This window comes from Chanodichthys erythropterus, chromosome 13 (assembly GCF_024489055.1).
Source record: "Chanodichthys erythropterus isolate Z2021 chromosome 13, ASM2448905v1, whole genome shotgun sequence".
Lineage (NCBI taxonomy): Eukaryota > Metazoa > Chordata > Actinopteri > Cypriniformes > Xenocyprididae > Chanodichthys > Chanodichthys erythropterus.
In genome coordinates, this window is record NC_090233.1 from 38,087,842 (window position 1) to 38,104,053 (window position 16,212).

The 16,212-nt window shown below is 37.0% G+C and overlaps 1 protein-coding gene across 1 annotated transcript in view; it reads left to right on the plus strand.

The window, feature by feature from the left end:
• The window catches only part of exoc3l2a (exocyst complex component 3-like 2a), a 16,021-nt gene extending 699 nt beyond the window's left edge, over positions 1-15,322 (plus strand). Inside the window, exons 2-13 of the mRNA XM_067407956.1 lie at positions 2,266-2,795; positions 3,246-3,466; positions 3,828-4,602; positions 6,623-6,737; positions 6,835-6,945; positions 7,796-7,896; positions 9,037-9,147; positions 9,830-9,965; positions 10,047-10,169; positions 10,263-10,418; positions 10,827-10,948; positions 13,186-15,322. Coding sequence (XP_067264057.1) covers positions 2,281-2,795; positions 3,246-3,466; positions 3,828-4,602; positions 6,623-6,737; positions 6,835-6,945; positions 7,796-7,896; positions 9,037-9,147; positions 9,830-9,965; positions 10,047-10,169; positions 10,263-10,418; positions 10,827-10,948; positions 13,186-13,501 — 2,802 coding nt within the window. The 5' untranslated portion in view covers positions 2,266-2,280 and the 3' untranslated portion in view covers positions 13,502-15,322. The remainder of the gene's footprint in view (positions 1-2,265; positions 2,796-3,245; positions 3,467-3,827; positions 4,603-6,622; positions 6,738-6,834; positions 6,946-7,795; positions 7,897-9,036; positions 9,148-9,829; positions 9,966-10,046; positions 10,170-10,262; positions 10,419-10,826; positions 10,949-13,185) is intronic.
• The last annotated feature ends 890 nt before the right edge of the window (positions 15,323-16,212 follow it).

The following is a 16,212-nucleotide window of genomic DNA, read 5'->3' on the forward strand; positions in this document are numbered from 1 at the left end:
AGTTACTGGTGTTGATGCTATTGAAGTTCACCCAGAACTAAAAATTGATAATCACACTTTAAATTGTTTGTTTGGATGGTTGGTTGGTTGGTTTGTTTTTAAAAATTTTAATCTGATGTTTATAATAATGATGATGATATTAAGCACATTTTTATCTTGATAAAACTCAGCATTTTATTTCCTTTATATACAGTACCTTGCAAAAGTCTTAGGCACGTCAGTATTTTCACCCCCCAAAAAAGGTTTTAAGCCAGTTATTTATATCTTTTGCTGTAGTGTGTTAATAGGAAATATCAGTTTACATTTCCAAACATTCATTTTGCCATTAATTGTAATAATAATCCAGTGAGATTTTTGAATACACAAGGAGTCTGACAACAGCCGGTGCTCCACACAGTGATCTGATCTCACCATCATCGAATCCATCTGTGATTACATGAAGAAGCAGATGAAACTGAGACAAACTAAATTCAGGTGAACTGTGGCCGTGTCTCTAAGACGCTTGAAGAAACCAACCTGCAAAGATACAGTACTGTGAAGAGTTTTAGGCACTTGTGTAAAAAATGCTGTAAAGTGAGGATGTTTTTAAAAAAAATACTGTTATAAATAGATTTTATTTATCAATTAACTTACATTAACTAAATCAAAACAATATTTTGTGTGACCACCCTTTGCATTTAAAACAGCTCTTGTCCAGGTACACTTGGGCATCATTTTTCAGGTAGCTTTGGAGGCAGGTTTCTTAAAATCTCTTGGAGACACAGCCACAGTTCTTCTGGATTTATTTGTCTCAGTTTCATCTGTTTCTTCATGTAATCACAGACGTATTTGATGATAGTGAGCTCTGATCTCCATGTGGAGCACCGGCTGTTATCAGTCTTATTTGTATTCAAAAATCTCACTGGATTATTACAGTTAATGGCAAAATGAATGTTTGGAAATGTGAACGGATATTTCCTATTGACACACTACAGCAAAAGATATAAATAACTGGCTTAAAACCTTTTTTGGGGGGTGAAAATACTGACGTGCCTAAGACTTTTGCACAGTACTGTAGGTAATCAAGATCTGGTCCAGACAATTATATTTTGTTGCAGTCCTGTTTCTACAGTGCTTTTTTTGTCTGTTAATGTTTGCTTAATGTTTGTCTGTCTCTAAACATATACATATTATTAGAGAAATACACATCTCTTTCCGTTCTAAAACACATTCAAGGAAGGTCCATCTGGAACTCAGACGGTAAACAACCAAATTGGTCAGTTAAATTTAGGTGAGGGGTGCAAGTAGTCATTTTGCTGACGCACATGCCTTGTTCAAGGGTACAACGGTAATGGCTCTTGATTGATGGAACTAAAGAGTTTGAACCTAGAACCTTTTGGTTCCCAGCCCAGATCTTTAACCACCACACCAGAGGAACTCTGCTCAGAATTAATGCAAAGCACGGGATGCTGAAACACAATCACAGGGGTCACTGTGTGCTATACAACAGCACCTTCCTCCCTCACACTCTCGCACTTTCCCTCCTGCTCTCTCTTCACCTCTTAATATATATTTTAAGAGTCTTTTTTTTTTAAATTGTTTGAGGAATTCTTAAACGCATAATGTTAACATATTGAGAGGGTTTACTACTAGTATTGACCATTTTTAACATGTTTGCAGATTGTATAGAATTTTTTGCTACTTTTTTAATCCCATGAGAATCTTTGCAGTAAGTGAGTGTGTGTAGTGTTTGAGTAGTTGTATGTTGAGTACTTGTTGTATGTTTTGAGAAACTATCTGGATGGGAGCTTTCATTATATGAGCTTAAAAACTGCTAACACACACATGCACACATACATACGCTGTTAATGCACTCCGCTTACCGGAATACTGAACAATGAAAATGCAGCAAGGCAAAGTCATTTAAGACAGACCTGATGAAGGCGGTTTAAACAGGTTTCAGCTATGGTTACGTTTAAGCAGGACACATGGTGGACTATGGGCATGCTTAGTGACATAATGACACAATACACAGGAAAATCGTGCAAATTGGAATGAATTATAACTTGGATGGATTTAACAAATAATTAAAAATGTTAATACATTTCATTTAAATGATATATTTTAAAAATAAATACGCTTTAAAATTGCAGTTCTGCAGATGTGTGACAAACTGTTTGGAAAAACCTGTAATGTGCGATCTTTAGAATATATAATGCAAATGTATTTCATTGAAATCAGACATTTAATTCTGTCCCATGTTACGGTGTCCATTTTGTCTTCTAGTTAACCAGTGCCAGAATGCCCATCCTCAAGAGGCTGCCCAGGAGGTTCAAGAGTAACCACAGCAATGGCGATCTCCAAAAGAGTAACCTAACTAATGGAGAACTCATCCTAAAGAGCAACCATAGCAACGGGGAACTCATTCTGCCACCATCCGATCTGAATCCGTTTGAAGGGGCGTTGGCAGGAATGGGGTGGAATAATGAAGAGGATGTGGTCTGGAAGAATGGACAGGACTACCAAATGTCATCTCAGGTGAGCGAAGCACTAGAGAATGAGGCAAACGCAGAACAGCATGGAGGGTCAAAGATCACTGAGGGATCAAAAGAAAAAAGAGGAACTCTGGAACGAATCTGTGGCTCATCACCACTGAAGACCCTTGGCAAATTAGGCAAGGGGCTGCGTATAACTGGAAGAAATGTGTGGGGTGCCACTCCTTCACTACGGAGTGCCACTCTCCCGGCAACGCCCTCCTCAGGAAAGAAAAAAAAGAACTATCGACGAGCCTCTGAGGAGATCATGACCTTACTGAGGTGAGAATACAAATGTGATGTGTTTTAGGATGTGCATATTATATAGCAGTGGATCTCAACTGGTCTTTACAATTGTTTCTCAAACATAATTAAATTCAAATATCTGATCGGATTTTAAGAAAGTTGGAGGGTTTAAGTGGACTACATGATTTGAGAAGTCCAATCAGCAGTAGGCCTATACTGGTACAAAATACTGAGCGTGATTGGTTGCGCAGCAAAGAATTGACATTTACTGTAGTTTTTTATTGTATTTATGCATAATTATAAATATTGCAAAAATATTATTTGCGCACCTTTTTTTTTTTGTGCCTTTTTTCAGATCAGACCTGCAACCCAGCAGATGAGAATCACTGTTATATAGATCATTATTTCTGAGACTAGATATTTTCTACAGCTGTTGTTGTAAAGGTATTTAAAGGGAGTGTTTCTTAACACATTTTTAACCCTCAGGTTTGCAGGCCGTCGTAAGGAAAGTGAGCGCAGAGATAGTCTACCTACAGGTGATCTGACCACTGAAAACGATGAAGACAGTCGCAGACGTCCTTCATTCCTACGCATGGTCAGTCTTAGCAAACTCAGAGGAGACTCTCTAACAAACCGCAGCTCGCAGGAAGACGAGCAAGAGTTAGAAGAAGAAGAACCGCCGGTCAAACGCAGGGAGCCATTATCAGGTACAAGCGTGTTTTTATCTGTACTTGTTTGTACACTTTACGGGATATACAAAGTGTAACTATTATGCTCACAGTCAGTCAGAGGTCTCCATGTTTGACCTATAACACCTTCCTTTTAATGATAAGTAACAAGGTCCAAAAGTCCCTGTGAGTCATTGGCCAATTAACAAACACTTTCACAGAGACAGGAAATGACATACTTTCTTTGTGCAGAAGATCCTACCTGATAAGCTCACCACAAGGAGAAAAAATCTGAACTGTGTCAATGTACAGCCTGTGCCAAATGCAACAACACATCAAGCGAATAAACACATGGCTGTAAATGAAAATTAACACTACTCAATCTTTCTCTCTCACTCAGTGTTGGAAATCCTACAATTAGTTAATCAGAGAGACCTGCTGCTTGCTGACACGCACATCCAAGAGCTTGAGAGGGAGTGTGAACTTGACCCCTCCCTCTGGACACAAACCACACCCACTTCAACCATGCACAGCAATATTACTTCTCACACACTCACCTCGCCTTCATGGCTCCCCTTTTTGGCTGGTTCAGGCAATGAGGATTCTGGCCCAAGCATGTGGGATGCTGGGCTGCGCAAAGTGAAAGACGTAGAGTTGCTTTATGAGGCTCTTCAGAGAGAAATGTGGGATGTGGTGAGGGAGTCGCTACGCCAGCCCTGCAGCGGGCCTCAGCTTGGTCTGGTGGTGCTGGTCATTCAACAGGAAGAGCAGGCTGACAAGGTTTGGGCCCTACGACAAGAGGCCCAGTCCAACACCGAAGCCAGTGACCAATCTGAAGACCATTCCCGGCCCTCCAAGCGTCCAAGGAGACTGCGTCAAAAGTGGGTGGAGGCTGTGGGAGAGGCAGCTGACTGGTGTCTTCCACAACCAGGGGGCATCGCTGCAGGGCAGATGGGCATGTACTTGGAGCGTTTGAGAGGCAGGGTGGTGGAGGATATGGATGCGGCACGTCGGAATGTGGTGGCGGTTTATCCGGAGGAGTTTGCTGTGTTTCAGGTCTACATGCAGAGTTATCACAGGGCTGTTGCCAAACGACTGAAGACTGTCACTTGTGGCCCTATTCAGATCACAGATACATACTCTCTGCTTGACTGGATCTACAACATTTACAACAGGTATATGCACATGCACACATACACTGAGGTGTGTTTTCTATTTTTTCACACACCTTTCCTGCAATCACATTCCACAATGTTTTAATGACCCTGTGGAAGAATGAGCTTGGGTCTATTAATATCAGATGCATTGTTTATTAAAATGAACAACACCGGTACTAAATACCTGGGAGGATTATTGTACACATGCATAGTCTGGTGTACTAAAAATAGCCACACTAACAACTTGACTACATTTTTCAGTAGCATGACAGTAGTTGAGCTCTTAAAGTTGGTATAAAAACTCACCTTTTTATTTTCTAAACACTTATTATAGATCATATTGTGAACGATTTATGCATTTCTCCACTTTCAAAAAAATTTGACTTCGTAATTTTTAATCAGAATGTAATAACTGGACCTTCTGATGAAAACTACAGAGTTCTTTCTGATGATGTATGCAGGACTTCTCCAATCATTTAGTCTGCTTAAACCCCACCCCTGCAAGCATGAGTGCAACACCCACATCTCAAAATCCAGTCAACAGCCAATGGATTGAACCCAGCCCTACATTTTTATTTTTTTTGATAATCCATTACACTCTGGTGTACTTCACAATATGCCATGAAAGTTGCTGGATCCACTTCATCATAAATTTAAGTAATTTATCCTTTAGAACTGCTTTTCCTAATGAGTAACTGTATAGCGTGACCAAAGAGTACACTGACATTTTTAATAATGTCTGATTTGAGAGATTGATCAAATAGGCCCAACTAAAGGGTCTTGCCTCTATTTTAAGGAGCCCCTAAGCCCCTGGTGGACAAAAATATAGGATGGGAGGAAAAATGATAAGTCAATGTTCTCTCACAAATGTTTTTTGTTCCCCCAAGAGACTTTGTGTTTACTTGTAAAATGTTTGCATTCCCCTGAGAAACTTTGCGTTCGCTCACAAGTACTTTCCCAGTGAGAATGGGCATATTTCTATCTGGATACTTTAGATTGAAATTTGTTGCCCATTCTCAATGGGAAAGTGCCCAAGCAACATCGATCGGCAACAGCGCTTAAAAGGTTGCCATGTGTATCATCATCTTAATAGTTAATTGTATGAAGAGCAAAATATATGAAAAGATTGTTTGTGTTGAGTAAATATTGTTGGAAATAAGTAAAGAAATGATACTGTATTTCAGTAATGGAGGCACTTCTTGAAAAAAGTAGAGTTCAGAAAGTGCAGGGCACATCGAAGAGATTTAAAAAAGAAAAAAAAACAGATTAAAGTATTAAAGAGCTTGACATTCAGTTTTTATGTGGGGCAATAAGCCCCTTAACACCCACATATGATTGTTGGACTAGCGAATCAGTTAACGACCTTGTATAGCATTGGAAAGTCTGATTTATTCTAGAGAATCTGTTTGTTCTAACCTTTCATGTAAATGAATCCCTGTATTATATTTTTTAAATCAGTTAAAATAGAAAGTTGTTGTTGTGTTTAGTATAAGCTTACTTTTTCTAGTTTGATACTGTCACCCTAATTGAGATTGCAGCTCTGATTCAATTAAATGTTATATCATTACACTGTACAAAAAAGTTGCTGCCTTAAATTAAGTACAATCAACTTGGATGTGTAAGTAATTTGAACTTAAATAACATTAAACTGACTTTAAAAAATGAGCTGAATCTTAACTTAAAAAAATTGAAAATTGCTTAACTTATTTTGATGACTTAAAGCAATGTAAAAACATATGCTGTCATAACTTATTGATCATATAATTCTTTTTACAGTGTAGGTAGTTTTATTTATAAGGCAAAATCAAAGTATATATATATATATATATATATATGTCCTCATGCTTTAGCTTCCTTAGCTTTTTGCTTTGTTGTTTGTAGAGACGAACTACTTAAAAAAATTAAAAACAGTAGCTTCACTGTTGTCTAGTTGATGGTTCCCCAACACTGCACAACACAAATACACTATAACTTAGACACACCTAGACACTTATGGACACACAAACATGCACTAGTTCTGACTGTGAGTGTCCCATAGGGATGTCTTGGCTACAGTTGGAGCAATGGGCACTATAGTGTGTGAAGCGCTAGATCCTCTCCTGCCTGAAGATGTCATAGACCGGCTGGAACAGGACTGTGTCGAAACTGTTTGGGTAACAATTGATTATCAATAATAAAAAGTATGCATTAATTATTAATCTCCTGAAACAAAGAGTTAAAATAATATCCACTTTGTGTGTGTTTGTGCAGGACAAGATGACTACAGAGCTCTCGCAAGTTTTGGATGATGAAGAAAAGCGATGGGCTCAGACGCTGCACATTGAAGAGTATCAGTCTGGCCTCGCCCGTTCTGTTATACAGGTAATATACCCACAATCCTACATGTGTAGGGATGACGCGTTTTTTTAGGCCAACCCGGAAGTTAGTGGCGCACGGGTTCCCTCGTTTGAAAGCCTATGCATTTTTCCCATAGACGTTTGGAAAATCGCAGAAAATAAGCTCTGTGTTTAACAAAGGGTTTTGACACTTACACATTTTTTCTATCAAGATAATCTTTACAAGTTAACACAACATTTATAGATTTTGAAGCCTAAATAAAGTCGTCAGATATAAAAGGCTAAAAATAGGCTATAAACGGACTACAGCACACCATGGTCGCGGATCAACATCGTCACCACCAAGCGTACTCAAACTGTATTTAAAAAACAACTTTATTTAAAAACATGCTCGCTGATTATGATCTGTGCTGTTATGAATACTTTTCCACTTTTTCATGAGAAATGCTGTCCAAATGTCCCGTTTTTAATGATGACGTCTAAAGTCTCCGCCAAAGGAAGTAGTCCCTTTTAGCAATTTGTTAGCAACCGCCAATTTTAAGACACAGTAAAAGTTAAAAAACTCACAAGTGGGTTATAACTGGTGTTTTTATGTCATAGATCAAAACGTGAAAATATTTAGAGGCTTTGTTAACCACAGACCTTATTTCAGGCGATTTAGCAAAAACCCATTAAAAAAACCCATAGACTTGACGGCGTTGGAACCGGAACTCATAAAATGCTAACTCGCTTCCGGGTTTAGCCTACAAAAACGCGTCATCCCTGGGGCACTCTATTAGCCTACTGCAATCTTCTGAATATGGTCTGACTGTATGCATTCCTTCATTTGGCAATAATGGTGTGAATATCTTTTTGTATGTCTTTATCTGTTTCAGAGGCTGAAGGTAGATTTGGACAGATCGACAGCTGTCAGTCAGCCATTAGGAGCTCGTGTTGCTCGCTGCACCTTGAATGGACTTGCCGATTTCCTGCACAGGTAATATGGTGACATGACTCATGAGAGTATAATCATAAAGATGCTGATGATTAAAAAATGCCATGGCAAAAATTATGATCATATTTAAAAAAAAAGATGTTTAAATAGGCTACTCATATGATTAATCCTATTATATAAGTAAATGTTTAAAATAATATTTACATCATAAAGCTCCTAAAATCTATTTATGTCGGAATGCATTATAGTCAAACCATTCACCACACAATCGAAGCTATTTCAGAAGAGATAATAACTAATAAATAACTAACTTACTAGGGTTGAGCAGTTTTTTTGTTTTTGTTTTTGCATTCTTGTAGCTCAAACAGTACAGCATGTTGCTTGTAATGCCAAAGTCATGGGTTTGACTCCCAGGAAATGCCACAAGTGATAGAAATGCAAACATCTCAAAAATGCAAAGCACTTTGCATAAAAGAGTCTGCCAAATGCATACATGTAAAGTTAAAATGTTTTTAAATTGTGTCTCAGTTTAAAGGGTTAGTTCACCTAAACATGACAATTCTTTCATCATTTACTTACCCTCATGTTGGTCCAAAACTGTAAGACATTTGTTCATCTTCGAAACTCAAATGAAGATGTTTTTAATGAAATCTGAGAGATTTCTGTCCCTCCATTGACAGTCCATGCAACTACCATTTTGATGCTTCAAAAACCTCATAAAGAGTAAAATTATTCCATATTAATTGAGCGGTTTAGTCCAAATTTTCTTTAGAGACTTGATCACTTTATATGATGAACAGATTAAATTACCTTTTTTATTCACATATAAACATTGATCAGCAAACATAAACAGAAGCTCAACCGGACTTGCTTGACAAGCTTACCCTCATTGGTTAAGCTCAAATGTGCTGCGTGACACGAGAACGAATCTCATTGGTTCTCACTCGCGTCAAGCAAACATGCTTGAGCTTCCGTTTACCACAACTGATGTGTGAGTTGATCAGTGTTTATATGTGAATAAAAGCCTAAATTAAATCTGTTCATCATATAAAACAATCGTGTCTCTTCAGAAAATTTGGACTAAACCACTCTATTTCATTTCTGTTTTAAATAGGGGAAATCTAAAATAATGGATTAATAATGGATAATTTGTGTGTGTTTGTATGTCTGTGTGGTATTTAGTTTCCAGAGAAAGGTTGAGATGTTCCATGACACGCAGTCAGAGTTTGGAGATCGTGGGGATGGTTATGTCTCCAGGACCATCTCTCTTGTCAACTGTGTTCCACCATTCAGGTTTTTCATCTTATTCACCATATCTATTTATTCCAACCTCCCCCAACCCATTTTTTGTTTGTTTGTTTGTTTTTTGAGGACTGTAAGAAAAAGAAATTGTACAATTCTTTAAAACTGTATATTTTCTACATTTTATATTTGGAAAAAAATGAGGTTCTTGAGAAAAATACAGGTCTTTTGGTAGGCTAGAAATTGCTGGGCTAATATTACTTCACTTTTCAGTTTTACCAAAATACACTGTAAGAAAAACATCCATTGAAAAACAGAAAAGGTACTGGTAATTTTCTGCCAGGACATTTTATTCAACTGTCAAACACAATGCAATGCATATTTCAAAATACAGGCAAAACATCTGGCATCTTAATTTATTGGCATTCATTGTCTATTTACGGAGTATGATATACTGTGTTATTTTATAAGAGTGTGTATTTTATAAAAAAAATGTAAAATAAAACAATAGAACATGATTCTGTTGATAGTCAGGACAGTCATAACTCAAATGATCAGCAAACCAAATGCACATATAAACTCATAAAACACTTTTGTGAAAGAGTTCAGTTTGTGAAAGATATTAATGAATAATAGAAAGTATAATGCAATGAAATAGCACAGAGATTAAAAAAAAAATAATAATAATAAGACTTAACTGTGGAAGCTTTAAATCCTGTGTTGAACTGTGTAGGAATTTTGTGGAGCGCTGTCGTCTGTGTGACCCCCTTGGCAGTGAAGATGCCTCCCAGCGAGCTCAATCCTCTCTGGAGCGAATTGTTAACCAGTCAGTGCGCGTTCTATCAGACATACTGTTTGAACACATCAGGGTGAGACACATGCACAGGTTCACATCTAGTGTAGGTATGTATCCCAATGCATTCATTGATGATTTTCTGGCATGATTCCAGCCATTCTTCGATAAGTTGGTGAAGAGGAAGTGGCTGGATAACAATGAGGCCTATGAGAGTATTGAGATGACCATTAAACAGCACTTTAAAAAGTTCAGAAGAATGGATTGCCCTCCATATCAGGTATGACGTACAAGCATGCCTGCATACATGCATGTGCACAGACTGATTGGTTGATTGGTCGGTTGATTGATTGATTATCTGATTGGCTGACAGGCATTGGTGAATGAGGTGCACAGGCGGGTCCTGGTTGAATATGTTCGTGCCATCATGAGGGGGCGGGTCATCTGTACGTCACTCAAAATGAGGAAGAGAGTGGCTTTCCGTCTGCAGGATGAGGCCAAACAGCTGAAGGCTCTTTTTAAAGATCTGGTCAGTGCCACTAGCTTTCATATTATGCCTTACATTATGTTAGTTTTCACTCTGAACCCCAAATATGATGCGATGGGTAATATTTTATGTATCTGAGGTCTGAGATGTGGCAAACAGTATGTCTAATCAGCCAATATTGTCTTAAATATCCTACATAGCACTTCCTCTTTTATAACATGAGATTTTAACCAAATGTTGATTTTGGTAAAATGTTGCAACAATATATTACGTTTTTTTATGAAAAATCACAGTTTTGGACATATAGGGTAATAAAAAATAACTACAAATGAGCATGTAAAGCACATAACTAAAAAAATAAAATAAAAGATAAATCTGTGCCCCACCCCGCCCAATGTTCTATTAGTTAATTAAAATTATGTCCTCAGTCTGACTTTTTTCTTTTCTCAGGAGTCAACTTCCTCCTGGTTGGACAGTGTGATTGTTCACCTGGCTGACATCATAGCGTTGGAGGACACGCCCTCTATTATGATGGAAGTCGGAATTTTGGTGAAGGAATTTCCAGATATACGGTAAGACAGCCAGGGTGAAGGCATCAAAACCATTTTCAGAGGCCTGTGATGAAATTGCAGGGGTTTAAGCAACAGCAGGGTTACCAAGAAATGGCAAGTGTATGGTTTTTTTAATCACCTCCAACTCCAGATTTTCTGATGTTCATAAATTCACTCACTGCGCGCTCTTCAATGCGCAAACAGAGATACGTTTTTTAAAAAGCTGAACTACTTTTAACTTGAGCACTGCATTTTTAGAACACTGTCATGTGCAGTACGCTGCAAAAGATACGAGCGCAATGGTCAAACACATCTGTCTAGTAAAACCGCATACTGTGTGAATATCCCTTTAGAAAGCTTCTTGACCAATGAAATTTGAGGACCGGAACCAAGTGTTGTTTTAAAAACTGCTATAAAACTGAAGCCGAATGTAGAACCGGATGTAGATTTTATATAGCATAAAACCGGAAGGAAAGTGTTTTATTAGCTCCTAGAGCACTTTAATATGTAACTTTGTCAGTTTATAGTTGCATTAATAAAATTTTGCTGAACACTTTTAGACCTGCGGAAGGGTAGAACCTGAACTCTGTCATCTTAAAGTGCTTTCATTCATGAAAAATCTGACATGTTCCCCTCTTACTTCCTTGAAAACTATTTTTCACAACACCTCTCCGTTTCCTGAGGTCATTCTAAGAATGTCTGACTGAAAATAGTTACCGTGGTGCTCCCTCCCAGTGCCAACTTTCCTTTATGTGGACGGGAGGGAACAGCAGACAGTAAACAGGGGAATGAGTGAGATGTGACCCCACGTTAGTCCAGTGTTTTCGTTTGGATGAAGAGAGATTGTGTGTGTGCGCTCTCAGTCACTGGCTGGCAGTGCTCCTGCTTGCTGACGCACGACCCTCCTCGGCAGACAGGAAGTGGCTGTGGAGTACTTCCTGTTCCTGCCAGGTCACAGGAGACTGACTGGTGCCACACTCCAATCAAATACACACACACACACACACACACCAACTAAAGATCAAAAGCCAAAAAAGTGGTGGCTACTAAACTTCTCTTTGTGCTTAACAGTGTAGTTTCCTGTTTTTTTACAGCCTGTCCATGTTAAAGTTTGTCACAGATAACACTGTCACATTGTTATCTATAGGCAGGACATGCCATCTTAGTATAGAGGTTGACTCTGAGTTGGCTTTTTGAGCCATGAGCGCTGTCAAGGGATCATTACACTCTTAAAAATAAAGTTTCGAAAAGGGTTTTTTCGCATCGATACCATGGAAGAACCATTTTTGGTTCCTCAAAGAACCTTTCATTGAGCAGTTCTTAACAGAACCATTTTTCCTTAATGTGAAGAACATTTTAATAATCAAAAGAACCTTTTGCCACCGTAAAGAACCCTTTGTATGATGGAAATGTTCCATAGAAGATAAAGGTTCTTTATAGAACCATCAATGCCAATAAAGAACCTTTATTTTTAAGAGTGTACAAAGAAACACATTTGGACTTCATTGCTTAAATTACCTTTCCTATAAATTTTCTTTTAGTGATATTATCACTTAAGTATATTGTTAAATCTTAATTTCTTTTTGTCTCTTTATCTAAATAATGGAAACTGATTGGTATGAATGATTCTTTAAAAAAAAAAAAAGGTAATTTGTTGAAAACTACTGACAAGACAACATGATCAAGTCAAATTGATTTTTAAAATTCATGATATCTGTTCCATATTTATCAGATGATATTTTTTTTGTATTTGTATAAATTTGTATAAATTATTAAAAACTAAAATAAAAATTAATTAAAACTATATAAAAATCATTTTTAAACATTACTAAAACTCAAACTAAAATTTAAATGAATATTAAAATAAATGTTATTCAAATATTAATAAATACTGCAATAGTTAGAAATAACACTGGTTGTGATGCCCAAACTCACTTATAACATTTTTTACTGATTTATTTTTGTTTTTCTAGAGGTATATTGTACTATATTTATTTTTATTTATAATATCAGCCAATTATAGCTGTAACATAATGATGATTATTATTGGTATGTTTTTTTTTTTTCCATATCCTGTGAGCTCTCTAATTTAACTGACACTACTATCTTTTTTTTACGTTCATATACTTTGTTTGAAACCACGAATAATGCATTTCTTGTTCTGTCCAAAAGCAGGGAGAGCGATATATGCTTTTCTGATTATGAAACACGAAATATGAACCATTATGCCCTCTCACCCTCATTCTCTCCTCTCACAGGAGAAGACATATCTCTGCTGTGTTGAATGTCCGTGGGATGGTGCATCAGACAGACCGTCAAGAGATTCTAGCTGTTGTCCGGGACTTAGAGACCAGCGACAGCTCCATCAATCTGCCCCGAGATCATGCCCTCTTCTCTGAAATTGCAGTGGCCAAAGACATGTCCTGTCTGGGGCTGGTTCTGATCCGCTTCGGTCTGACCGTGTCATCGTGGGTCGCCAGTGCCCGGCCACGCCGTAACCGGAGTAGAAGGAGCTGGAATGAAAAACATGCAGATAACAGACCAAGCCATGCAAAGCGCTTTACAGAACCTTAAAGATAATGAAATGCAACATAACTACAATGCATAGCATCCTGATATTTATAAATGACACAATAAATGATAAATACACAGCACCACGACAGATATAACATAATCAAATCAGTATAACATTAAGCAAAGATTGCAGAGATTGAAAAGATTACAGATTGCATAAAATGTGCTCCGTCTATTTTCACTCAGTCAGTTGTTTCAGAGTAGATGAATGTGGTCAGAACCCAGTCAAAAGGGACGATAAGATGAGTTCATGACAGCAAAGTAAAATCACAACAATACTTGTCCTTCAAAACACAGCTGGAGCGGAATAAGTCAGTGGACACTTCAAAGGACGGGAAATAGTCTATAATCTCTCTCCCTTTAAACAGGCTGTTAGTGGACTGCTGTACTGACTATAGCTGGACCTCTGTCGTGTGAACAGCCACATGATTTGAGAGGAGCGACAGGAAACTCATCACCACAGAGTGAGGACTTGCTGAAATGTTTAGTAGTGCAGGCTGTGTTCAGAACACTGATTTAGCTTGACACTAAATTACACACAGAACAAATGCATGTACATGATGTATCAAACACCAGGTACAGTTCAACAATGCATAAACTATGTTTCAAATTATGTGTTTAGAGAAATGCATATGAAAATGGTGTAAACATGGTTGTGACATTTAAAGAATGTGAATGTTAATCCCTCTGATTTTGTTCTTGTATAAGAGGATTCTGTTCATCTCATTTCTTATGTCTAATCACTGTTCAAATCTGAGCTACTGAGGAAAAAACTGACAGGAATTAAATGTGTGTGATATTGTTTCAGGTAAATAAGAAATAAAGTCCCATTGACTGGGAAATTAATTATATTGTAATTAAATTGCTGTTTTTAAGCAAACTGCATTTAATCAAAAATTCAGTAAAAACACAACTTTCATCATCATTACTCTAGTCTTCAGTGTCACATCGTCCTTCAGAAATCATTCTAATATGCTGATTTGCTGCGTAAGAAAATTTATTTTTAATCAATGTTGGAAAAAAATTTGTGCTGCCTTACATTGTTGTTTTTTTATAGTTTTTTTTAAAGGATTCTTTAATGAATATAAAGTTCAAAAGAACCGCATTTATTTGAAATATATTTTTTTTTACATTATAAATGTCTTTACTGTCACTTTTGTTCAATTTAATGCATTCTTGCAGGATAAAAGTATTCATTTCTTAAAACAACAACATACTGACCCCAAACTTTTGAACGGTAGTGTACATTTTACTCTACACTATTTAAATGTTAAATGTTACATTAAAACTTCTAATTAAAGACTTGTAGTGCCATGTTGGTTCAACACAATCACCTGCTCCTCTCAGCTTTTGTGTAGTTGTGTGTATTTCTGTGAGTTAAGTTGAGTTGCTGTCCATCAGCTGAGGGATGTTTTGGATAACTGGTCTATTCCTGTTGTTCTGAGAGGTGCCAAACGAGTCCTCTTATCAGAGCCAAGTATACACACCACCACAGGCGGCCACTTCCTTTTCAACACAACAACCCTATTTTATCCCAAACATGCTTGCATTTAGAGAAATGAACACACACATGAAAACAGATATATGTGAATAAGGAAATAAAAGTCAGCAGGATTTTACTCTAATGCCATTTGAGTAGTTAAATATAAAATATCATAGATCCCTTTTCTTTGATTTTCTTTGACTTTTGATTTCTTTGATTTTTTGGTAAATCAGACTATTTACATAGATATCTCGAACAGTAAATGTTATTTGAAGAGTAGCTAATGCTTCCTGAAGAAAACATATTTCAAATTAAATTGTCAATTCAAATTGCTCATATTATGTTGGGGCATGCTGTTTTCTTGAATTTACCTGGGAACTGAGTGAATTTTTTTTTTTTTTTTACAAAAATAAAGAGACCCCAGACACACAATTAGTCTATTTTTAACTTCAGTCCCATAAAAATATGAAAATTATCATAAATGCTACATTTGTGGTTATTAAATTGTTATAAGGGATACATAACAAGTAGGTAGAGTTAACAAGTTTTGTGTAAAATCCTTTTTAAACCAATTCCATTTTTTAATCTGAAAAAAAAAAAAAATAATAATAATAAAAGGTCTTTAATAAGGTGGGAAGATATGATTTGTTAGAAATTTGATATGATGTGTGTGTGAAAATTAATTAGTTTACATTTATATGCACCTTTGCACTCGTAGGATATACCAGGCTTGAACAGACTTTCCTTGAAAGGGACTTAGGTTCATAAACGATTTCACAATGCTTTGTCTGTAAATTTATAATGTTTTCAAAACACTTAATTACGTGCAATAGAGAGTGGGCGTTGATACGGTTTCCTATGCCTTGTTACTGACAAGCCTTAAAGGATAATAAAAAATAAATGTAAATTAATGTAAATACAATTTAAAAGTTCATGTAAATAAAGTATAACCCTGCTCCTGGGGCCCCACTGTCCTGCAGAATTTAGCTCCAACTCTATTCAAACACACCTGAAGTTAATCAAGCTCTTCAGGATCACTTGAAAATACACAGGTGTGTGGAAGCAGGTTGGAAATAAACTTTGCAGGGCAGTGGGTCCCCAGAAGAGAGAAAGTCAGGTCAGTGTATATTAAAACTACTTGAACACTAGCAGACCTTAATATAATTTCTATAGAATCACACAACAGTATTTCAGGAATTATGCTTCCGGATGGCCATTATCGTAAAAT